The sequence below is a fragment of the Chiloscyllium plagiosum genome, unplaced genomic scaffold, assembly GCF_037043375.1.
Source record: "Chiloscyllium plagiosum isolate Xiang-an unplaced genomic scaffold, Cpla_swu_hap1 HiC_scaffold_13, whole genome shotgun sequence".
NCBI classification, from domain to species: domain Eukaryota; kingdom Metazoa; phylum Chordata; class Chondrichthyes; order Orectolobiformes; family Hemiscylliidae; genus Chiloscyllium; species Chiloscyllium plagiosum.
Genome location: NW_028270151.1, coordinates 63,912,394 through 63,923,685, shown reverse-complemented (window position 1 = coordinate 63,923,685; position 11,292 = coordinate 63,912,394). Strand labels below are relative to the sequence as shown.

Genomic DNA, 11,292 nt, shown 5'->3' with positions numbered 1-11,292 from the left:
ATTGAAGGGAAAGTTAGAACAAGGGAAGTCAAGAAAGACAACTGTATCAATGAAGCAGAAAACTCAAAAAGGGATCATGCTGTAAGGTTGAGTGAAATAGGAGTTGATGGAAAGGGTGAGGGCAGTAACAAATTAAAAATACTACATATGAATGCATGAAGCATTAGAAATAAGATGGATGAGCTTGAGGCTCTTTTGAAAATTGGCAGATACGATATTGTGGAGATAAATGAGACGTGGCTTCAAGTGGACAGGGCCTGGGAAATGAATATTCAAGGCTACACGTGCTATCGTAAGGACAGACTGACGGGCAGAGGGGGTGGGGTGGCCATGTTGGTAAGGGATGATATTCAGTCCCTTGCGCGGGGGGACCTAGAATCAGGGGATGTAGAGTCAGTATGGATAGAGCTGAGAAATTCTAAGGGTAAAAAGACCCTCTTGAGAGTTATCTACAGGTCCCCAAACAGTAGTCTGGATGTCAGATGTAAGTTGAATCAGGAGCTGAAATTGGCCTCTCGCAAAGATGTTACGACAGTTGTTATGGGGAATTTCAACATGCAGGTAGACTGGGAGAGTCAGGATGGTATTGGACCTCAAGAAAGAGACTTTGTGGAGTGCCTCCAAGATGCATTCTTAGAACGGCTGGTGCTGGACCCTACCAGGGAGAAGGCAATTTTGGATCTGGTATTGTGCAACGAACCAGAATTGATCAGGGACCTCGAAATGAAGGAGCCATTGGAAAGTAGTGACCATAATACAATAAGCTTTAATCTGCATTTTGAGAGGGAGAGGGTACAATCGGAAGTGACAATATTTCTGTTGAATAAAGGGAACTATGGAGCTATGAGGGAGGAGCTGGTCAAAGTTCAATGGTGCAATATCATAGCAGGGATGACAATGGCAGATATTTCTGTGTATAATGCAGAAGATGCAGTTCATTCCAAAAAGGAAGAAGGATCCTAGGAGGAGGCATGGGTGGCCGTGGCTGACGAGGGAAGTTAAGAAACATATAAAGTTAAAAGAGAAAAAGTATAACATAGCAAAGATAAGTGGGAAAACGGAGGACTGGGAAGCTTTTAAAAAACCACAGAGGATTACTAAGAAGGAAATACGCAGAGAAAAAATGAGGTATGAAGGTAAACTGGCCAAAAATATAAAGGAGGATAGTAAAAGCTTTTTTAGGTATGTGAAAGGCAAAAAAAGGGTTAAGACTAAAATTGGGCCCTTGAAGACAGAAACAGGGGAATATATTACAGGGAACAAAGAAATGGCAGAAGAATTGAATTGGTACTTTGGATCTGTGTTCACTAGGGAAGACACAAGCAATCTCCCTGAGGTAACATTGGCTGAAGGACCTGAACTTAAGGAAATTTATATTTGCCAGGATTTGGTGTTGGAGAGACTGTTAGGTCTGAAGGTTGATAAGTTCCTGGGGCCTGATGGTCTACATTTCAGGGTACTGAAGGAGGTGGCTCGAGAAATCGTGGATGCGTTAGTGATTATTTTCCAGAGTTCGATAGATTCGGGAGCAGTTCCTGCAGATTGGAGGGTGGCTAATGTTGTACCAATTTTTAAGAAAGGTGAGAGAGAGAAAGCAGGAAATTATAGACTAGTTAGTCTGGCTTCAGTGGTGGGAAAGATGTTGGAGTATATTATAAAGGATGAAATTACAACACATCTGGATAGTAGTAACAGGATAGGTCAGAGTCAGCTTGGATTTATGAAGGGGAAATCATGCTTGACTAATCTTCTGGAATGTTTTGAGGATGTAACTCTGAAGATGGATGAGGAAGATCCAGTAGATGTAGTGTACCTGGACTTTCAGAAAGCTTTTGATAAAGTCATACTTAGGAGGTTAGTGAGCAAAATTAGGGTGCATGGTATTGGGGGGTAAAGTACTAACTTGGATTGAAAGTTGGTTGGCTGGCAGGAAACAAAGAGTAGAGATAAACGGCTCCATTTCGGAATGGCAGGCAGTGACCAGTGGGGTACCGCAGGGATCAGTGCTGGGACTGCAGCTTTTTACAATATATATTAATGATATAGAAGATGGTATTAGTAATAACATTAGCAAATTTGCTGATGATACTAAGCTAGGTGGCAGGGTGAAATGTGAGGAGGATGTTAGGAGATTACAGGGTGACTTGGACAGGTTAGGTGAGTGGTCAGATGCATGGCAGATGCAGTTTAATGTGGATAAATGTATGGTTATCCACTTTGGTAGCAAGAACAGGAAGGCAGATTACTACCTAAATGGAATCAATTTAGGTAAAGGGGCAGTACAAAGAGATCTGGGTGTTCTTGTACATCAGTCAATGAAGGTAAGCATGCAGGTACAGCAGGTCGTGAAGAAGGCTAATAGCATGCTGGCCTTTATAACAAGAGAGATTGAGTATAGAAGTAAAGAGGTTCTTCTGCAGCTGTACAGGGCCCTGGTGAGACCACACCTGGAGTATTGTGTGCAGTTCTTGTCTCCAAATTTGAGGAAAGACATTCTGGCTATTGAGGGAGTGCAGCGTAGGTTCACGAGGTCAATTCCTGGAATGGCGGGATTACCTTACACTGAAAGACTGGAGCGACTGGGCTTGTATACCCTTGAGTTTAGAAGACTGAGAGGGGATCTGATTGAGACATATAAGATTATTAAAGGATTGGACACTCTGGAGGCAGGAAACATGTTTCCGCTGATGGGTGAGTGCTGAACCAGAGGACACAGCTTAAAAATACGGGGTAGACCATTTAGGACAGAGATGAGGAGAAACTTCTTCACCCAGAGAGTGGTGGCTGTGTGGAATGCTATGCCCCAGAGGGCAGTGGAGGCCCAGTCTCTGGATTCATTTAAGAAAGAGTTGGATAGAGCTCCCAAGGATAGTGGAATCAAGGGTTATGGAGATAAGGCAGGAACAGGATACTGATTAAGGATGATCAGCCATGATCATATTGAATGGCGATGCAGGCTCGAAGGGCAGAATGGCCTACTCCTGCACCTATTGTCTATTGTCTATTGTTATTCAAAGGTTTATAGCACACAATAATGGCTTGTCTGTGAGTATGACTGGTAATTGTGAATCCAACATAAACATTTGACAAATATTGAAATTAAAAGTGGTCATTCTCATTTATAACAAACTAAATCATCAGCAACAGCACACAATATTCTACATTTAATATAGAGGTGAGCTTAGCAATTTGAGGCACTTCCTGGTCTAGAAGGAAAAAATGTTATTGCAGTTAATCCTTCTGAGTTGAGTGTGCATGCATACAAAACTGCTTTATTCCAGACTTTAAGGAACTATTGTTTTATTGGAGATATGAAGTTTGATGTTTGACATGCCACGTAGCTCAAGAAGGGAAAGGTGGCGAACCTAGACAGGCCAATAGATGGTGCAGTTGTTCAAGTGGCTGCAGGGGGGATTTTAATTCCCTCCACCTGGTGGAAAGTGGGTAATACGCAAGTTAAAATCAAAGTAGTCTATCCACTGTTCTTTCTCTGGCCCGTGGCAATCTTAAAGACAAATGGCTGAGGCGCCCCCACTCTCCCACTCGCCTTGCCCCGACTCAAGCAGGAGCCTCATGAATTTATGCTAATCAAAGTCCTATTATGTTGATAGAACCCTGAAGCTATTTTTGTGTCTACTGTGAATGCTGCACTCAGTAAAAGCTGTCAGATCAGGAGTGGAGGTAAGTGAAAGGGAAATTCTTATGGGGCCAAGAGGTAACTGAAGTTTGTGCTACTCCTGCCCAGGGCTGCCCTCTTTCTCTTATTCTGCATAATGTGGTATAGAACCTCGTTTAACATGGGCGAGGAAATGGGAGAGTGCCTCTCCTGCTTGCAGCCAGAACACTGGCAGTAGCTGATTGAAAGCTGAACAATGCCTGATGTCGACATTAATCAGCATGTCCAATATTTCTCTGAGTCCTTCCATGTTCACATAAACAGCATCTGCCCAAAGAGTAACAATGCTATTCACATCGAGCAGCATTGATATTCACATCCAGCAACAATTGCAATTCATGTCAACTAACGTTGCAAGGTTGTCACCAACTATAATGAGAACACTCTGCGCAAAAGGATTTTGAAAATCAGTATGATTTCACTGGTTTACAGGAATTCCTGCAAATTAATTATCACCCTTGTGGGAGGCCCAGTACCTGGCCTAAGTGGGATCCTTACCTATTCTAGTCTTTCTACAAGATTCTGTCCTTATAGGATGGAAGGTGGAAAGTAGTGTAGCCCAGTCAAGGGCTCATGAGATTGCTTATTGTTGGTGACACTGAGTAGCTCCAGCTTAACCCTGTTTATCTTCTCTTTTCCCAGTATCTCTTCACGCACACTACAGCCAGAAAAAAGAACATCCAGAAAGGTGACTATCACTCACAATGCGAGATCAGGTGACAGCCCAACCCCAGCCTGCGCATCTGATTTTTATTCACCCTCTCTCAACAATGGCATCGAGTGCAGAAATTTGGTATTTGAAGGATTATGAATACAGATCCACTGAATACATTTTAAATTTAACCCTTCAATATTTTTTATATGAGTACTTCAGAACTTTTCTACACCGTATCCTTTTACATTTTGCTGAGTAAACACTCTGTCAGTGCTGGATTAATGTATGAAAACAACAAAGCAACTGCAAATTGCCAGCTAAGCCAGTTGTCTTGAAGCCTTTCAGTTTCTCTTGCTGCTGGGGAGAACCTTAGAAGGAGACTGTGCTTGGAAAGTAGAAGTGAAAGGTAGTCCAAAAATGTGCAAGTTAGTTGGATTAGCCATGCTAAATTGCTCATATTGTTCAGGGATGTGTAATTTAGGTGGGTTGGCCATGGGAAATGCAGGATAACAGGGAAACAGTAAGGGGATGGGTCCGGATGGGATGCTCTTCAGAGGGTTAGCGTGGACATGTTGGTCCGAATGGCCTGTTGTCGCACCGTGGGGATTCTTTATATAAATTCTATTACACAGCCTTTCACAAAGTGGAACATCAGGGATGGAGTACATATTGTAAGCATTAATAACATTTGGACTAGTATCCTGAAACATTTATTTTCATATCAGCTGGATTAGGTTTGTTGAGATAAATGCTGCTGAATTCATAAATTTAGACGTATAGCTGGGGCCAATGGAAGCACTGTGTTATTCAGGAACGGTTTCAAAAGAACAGATAACCGTTACAGCTTGAATATTTAAAGCAATTAATGACAAAAATAATCAATTCAAACCCATCTTATGACTTTCTGAATGACCAAATCTTTTCGCAGAAACGGATTTACATTAATACAATGTCTGGAACCTGTATTTCTTCAATAGGGAGCTGGAAACCAGGATTTTATAAGTTAATAAACATTTATTTGATATTTATATTATTTGTAAGATAGGCCTGCAGAACTTTGTCAAACCTTTCCCTCAGTTTCATGCAACATGTGATCTTGCATCACCTGACATCACTGATGCAGTCTTAGCATGATAGTTATCACTCTCTACACTATACCCCACACCTTACACCTCTCCCAGCCTTTCATTGCACTCAGTGACTGTTTACAGTTTTATCCTAGCTCTATTGCACATACCCCTCACAGTCTCTAGTACCAGAGATATCAATCACCAATATGTTCTTCGCTGTCTTGGAGGATATGTGAAGGTATGCACAGTACAGCGTTCTCCCTGGAAGACACTGATACTAGCAGACTGATTCTGCTTCATAATCACAGTGGGAAAATGATACAGATTTTTGTCTTCCTGGTTCTCTTGCTTTACTCTCTAGCCCACTGGCAAAGGTTAAGCCATTAGCTGTTGATGAAAGAATGAAGCTTGGTCAGTTCCTGAGAGAAAGTCATGGCTCATCCATGAACAAATCAGGTGGATTAAAAGAGTGGATGATATTCTGAAGAAGCAGTTTCTTGTTAGTACTGTAGGAGTTTCACTCTGTAGATAATGGTTCTTCTTACACATTCTCTTCACTAGTACTCTGCTCCTCAGCAGACAGTAACATCACTGAAACTTCAGGATATGTGATTCATCCAGGTCATCAGTGAAGGAAACATGTAGATTCAGAGAAATTACTCCTCCTCGTATATCTATGACACTACTTAGATCTGTAATAAATTTCTTGGGGGGTTTCTTCTGTAATTGGTGATTTTAAAAAGACTTCAAAGCCACACAGGTTTCTATATTTAATTAAGAATGTTTCACTCTCTCTTATTACAGGAGAAAATGTCTCCTCATGGGGATGCAAGGGTAAAGACCAAGCAGGAGGTGGGCTGTTATTTGTATTTTCTCCACACACAAGGAAATCCTTGAGTTAATGGGAGAGGATCAAGATTGCTTATGTGTAAATCCAAAGACTGCTGTGTCCTGGCAGCTACAGAGTCAGAGAGTTATACAGCACAAAAATGGACGCTTCAGTCCAACTTGTCCATGCTGATCCGGTTTTCTAAACTAAACTACTCCCATTTGTCTGTGTTTGGCCCATATCCCTCTAAATCTTTCCTATTTATGTACCTATACAAATGTCTTTTAAATGTTGTAACTGTACCTGCATCCATCACTTTTTTCTGGCAGCTCATTCCATCTACGTACCACTCTCTGTGTGAAAACATTTCCCCTCAGGCTCTTTTAAATCTTGTCCCTCTCCCTTTAAAATGCTGACCTCTTGTTTTGAACTCCCCTGCCTGAGAGAAAAGACCTTTGCTACTCTCCCTATTTATGCCCCTCATGACTTTATAAACCTCTATAAAGTCATCCCTCAACCTCCTATGCTTCAGGGAAAAGAGTCCCAGCCTATTCAACCTCATCTTATAACTCAAATCCTACACTCCTGGTTATACCCTTATAAATCTTTTCTGCACCCTTTCCAATTTAATGAAATCCTTTCTATAGCAGGGCTAGAACTGTATGTAAATAAGCTTTATTGTGTTGTGCTGCACTGGTTATCAATATGCACTACTGTGAAAGTCATCATTACATGCTTAAGCTTCTGCCCCTATTGCACAACACATTCCCTCGCTTTTGTCATTGCAAACACCAGCAACACCCTCACAGCCTTTGCCCTGAAGAGATTAGCTCCTCCAAACGTCAACTCCTCCTTCTCCTCTGAGAAAGAAGACATAGAATATATCAAGGATGCACCTTTCTCCACCAGTTCAAATACCTAAACCCTTCAGTGGGTAGTTTGCCGATACTGAATGTGGGAGTACAATCTGGCTGATTCTCTGTGGCTGCTCAAACAAGAAATGTCCCAGCCCAATGGCATTCAGAGAACTGCTAGAGATCAAGTGTTATGACTTCAGGGATCTGGAAATTGTTTCTTTATAAATAGTCTTTGCACTTAACCCAGATCAGTTCTTCCCCCCCCCCCCCAATCTGGTGTAGATACAGTGATTTTTCTTTTATACTTTCGGCAGAGCATTGTACTGAGGTGATCCTAATGTAAGATTCAGTAGCATAAGAACAAGACATGGACAACATATAAATTAATTCAATAGACTTTAATTACAGGGCCAGGTGCTGGTAGGTGGGACTAGATTGGGTTGGGATATCTGGTTGGCATGGACAAGTTAAACCAAAAGATCTGTTTCCATGCTGTATAGTTCTATGACTCTACATAATACATTCAGGGGTACTTGCATGTCAGGGCTCAACCTAATCAATTTGAATGTCAGCTATAGCCCAGTTCCCTCAGAATAGAAATAATAGCAGTGAAATATTGATTATTTCTGAAAAACATCCTAGGTAGCAACATATTTCACACATCTTTAACCTTTAAGATCAAGTCTACAACCAAGACTTACCGCTTTGTTGAAGACTAACTGATTGCAAATTTAATAGGAGCACCTTGTGGTAGGTCCTTGCCACCACATTTGTTCCATCCTTAATGACAGATATTGTCTATAAGTGCTCATTCATGACTGTACTTTTCTCTGGAGGCAAAGGGAAATTCCACCTGTCTTTTTCATGATGTCTGTTATCGTATTAACGTTCAAATTTCCAGCTCATTGTGCATTGTTTAGGTTGAGAAAAGTTTTTAAGCACTGACTGTGGGAATAACCTCTGCAAAAACAATGCATGTTCATTTTGCAATGCATGTGCGGAACCATTAAAGCAAGTAAGACAGGTCTGCATCAGGACACCTCTCCAACAGGTGACAGCCACAGCAAAACACATGTCGCAGCTCTTGGTTAACCCATCTTGAAGCAATTTCAGAAAATGTAAGAGTCCTATCTGAATGAGTGCTAACATTTCCCTAACACCCATCAGAATAGACAAACTGTCATTCATGAATGTGGGAATAGTAGATGTTCTGAAGTGTTCAAACAGTTGATGGTTGCATCTTTACCCAGCAGGTAAGGTGAAGAAAAAATAACAAAGAAGCTGCATTTGCTTCTGTGCTTGCCTTAGGAAGAATAAAAAGTATAAACCAGTTGTCCATACAGCTGGTTTATGGCATCGAGTGATCCCAACAGTGTGGGTTCAGTTCCTGCACTGGCTGAGGTTAACAAGAAGCACTCTCCTGTCCTCTGAGATATGACACACCTTAAGTTAAACTACCACCAGTTTTCTCTCCCTAATAAAAGAGCAGCCAGAGACTATTCTATTCTATAAAACTATGACAACTTTATGCTTTTACATTCAGGGAATGGTGACTTAGCCAACTTGTATCTCTTGAAAGTGTTTAACAATCAAGTTCTGTGTGGCTTGTTGTGCCCAACAGTTCATTGCTTGTCATGGTGAAAGTGAGGTCCCTCCCGTTCGGTGTCCTTATTTCTCTCCTCAGAAGCTGCTGTCACAGCTCCTCAGTATCAATGGTGTCCCTCTTTATACCTGCTCCAGTTTGGCAGAGCACAGCATGTCAGGTTTCTGTGGTGCACTCTATCTGAAGTATGTTGCTCTCCAGATTGATCCAATCATTGGAACCTCATTTTTAGGAATCGCTTCATCCTGTAAATGCATTGTATGTTAAGTTTGTAAATCCCTGCATATAGAGACATCAGCAATATTTGCAAATACCACTGCCTGAGCTGTAGCACTGATTTTATCACTGGGAAAAAAGATGAAGTGGGGTGATCTTGCACAAATTGCATTTGTAGCATCCTTGATAGATTTGTGAGTTGAGGATTGAGAGATTCCAGCCACGTGGATCCTTTGGACAAGCTAGTCAGATAAAAATTTATAACTGCTGTCACCTTGATGGCCATGAGAGGTGGGTTGATCAACCACTCCATCAGATTTAGACACAGTTCTGTTATGGTATCCTGGAACATCTTCAGCCTGTAGCTAAATTGAGCTACCGTCAGGATGGAGGAAATGATAGAGGTCAGTACTTTCTTGGCCTTCAAAAGCTACTTTGCATGCTTTGGAAATTTCTGTTGCAGCTTTTCATGTGGGGGTTTCTGACATTTGCTGGAGATTGCTGTGGTTCTTGGCTTGCTGATGTCTTTGATTCTCTTCTATGAATCTACACTGACTAATGTGTAACATTAGTGGCTACTGTTGCTGGATCCATTCAGAATGGGCACAATCAACTTAAACGGGGAATAAGAACTGAAACAGAAACATCTTATCAGTGCTATGATTCCTGATCAGTCATATCAAACACAAATGAAGCTTTACCATAGATTGGGATACAGTAGGAGATGGAGGTCTCCCGGAAACCATGGCATGGAATATCTCTACATGGACGTATTACACTTAATATCAATGTATTTGAGGAAATATGGCTGCCTCAGTGCTGTCCAACTCTCCTAGTGGTTCAGCTGAGGTTTCTGATCTATCAGTCATCTGATTGGAACCCCATGCCCATTGTTCATTATTAAAAGTGGACCTATAGACAATTAGGAGTCCCTCTGTCCCATTGTCAGCAAGTATAAATCCAAGACCTAGTTTTGGCCTCACTCCAAGGTATGATACATGATGTAATTTAATCCAACATCTCCATCCAAGATTAGATTTGATTTGAAGATAAAGGAAATCAATATGGGAACAGGCTGCATGAATGTAATTCAGATTATTTGTTCATACAGAGGATAACCAAACTGACTGAGTGAAATAGTCTTTTTCTTTGTTGGAACCTCAGTATATTTCTAAGGTTATTGACGACTTAAATCTTTGTTGTCTTCTTTTCTGACCCAAAGGAAGTTGGAATGCATCTTTTGATCCATTTTACGCCACAGATTTGACTAGAAAAGCTATGAAATAAATATGCATCTATCTCCCTCTTCTACCCAGCTCCTTCCTCCACACCTCCATAGGTTTGGGTCCATACCTCCTAGTATTCCCAAAATTTAGTTGTAGTTTTCATCACATTGTGATATTTATGGGGAGTAAGATAGTGAAGAGACAAAAGACCTATAAGAGTTAACAGCAAAACTTCACTGTAATTTCTTTCTTGTTTTTCCCACTCAGTGTCCCCAACTGAGCAAGGTAGAAGGGAGAGAAGACTCTTAATCAGCAGAGGGAATGTCAAATGCTTTACTGAGGAATGTGGAGGAGCATGTTGTATAAGAGTTGGAAAGGATTAATGTTGAGAAGCGCATTAAACCCTAGCCAATATGAAAGTGTTACATGGATTTGGGTGAAGGCACAGTTTTGCATCACAAAGAATTATGAAATAATTTTTTTCTTGTTTAAGTCATGAGCCTCTTCTTAATATACTACCAAGCGGTTTTGTTTGACCCTATTAAACCAAGCAGCTCTTATAGATCCCTCCCAGGAATAAGATGTCTGCAGCAAATCCACCAAATGGATTTTACATCATGATGAGTTGTGGTCAAGGTTCATTTGCTTTACCTGGCCCACAAGTTGTACTGTATAAGACAATTGAGCCTGCAGCACCTAACTCTTTCACTGCTGGCTTTACTTGTGCTTAGAAATATACACAGCAACCATTAAGTTTAAAATGGGCCAGCAATTCAAGGAAAAATGGAGTTCTCACTTAGAAAGTTAGGAATGCGTTTCTTCTTTTCTTTAATTTTTCAATTCCCTCCTAACCAGTATCATCTCAGGTCAAAGTAATTTGCAAGCAGCGATATTCAATAAACTGGTTTATTTGACTTAAATGTATCTATTTCTCTGTCCAAATACTCTGGCACTTACTGTAATTTTATTCCCTTGATTGGTGAATTAAGTTTATAAGCAGAGTTTTTATTTAATTTGAAGTACACCAAGGAATCATAGTTAGAAGTCCAGAAACGCAGCAAATATCATGAACTAAACTTTGAAATAATGGTTCAATATGCACCTGCTTTTAAGGAACAGGAACTAATCATAACTGAATGGGCCTAACCACCCAGTTATAA

General features: G+C 40.9%; 1 protein-coding gene across 2 annotated transcripts in view; it reads left to right on the top strand.

The window, feature by feature from the left end:
* The first annotated feature begins 3,542 nt into the window (after positions 1 to 3,542).
* LOC148148327 (uncharacterized) overlaps positions 3,543 to 11,292 on the top strand; it is a 102,725-nt gene continuing 94,975 nt past the window's right edge. For both annotated transcript variants that reach the window (XM_087993689.1, XM_087993688.1), the window contains exons 1-2: positions 3,543 to 3,681; positions 4,319 to 4,364. In XM_087993689.1, the coding sequence (XP_087849815.1) occupies positions 3,643 to 3,681; positions 4,319 to 4,364 (85 nt within the window). In that variant the 5' untranslated portion in view covers positions 3,543 to 3,642. The remainder of the gene's footprint in view (positions 3,682 to 4,318; positions 4,365 to 11,292) is intronic.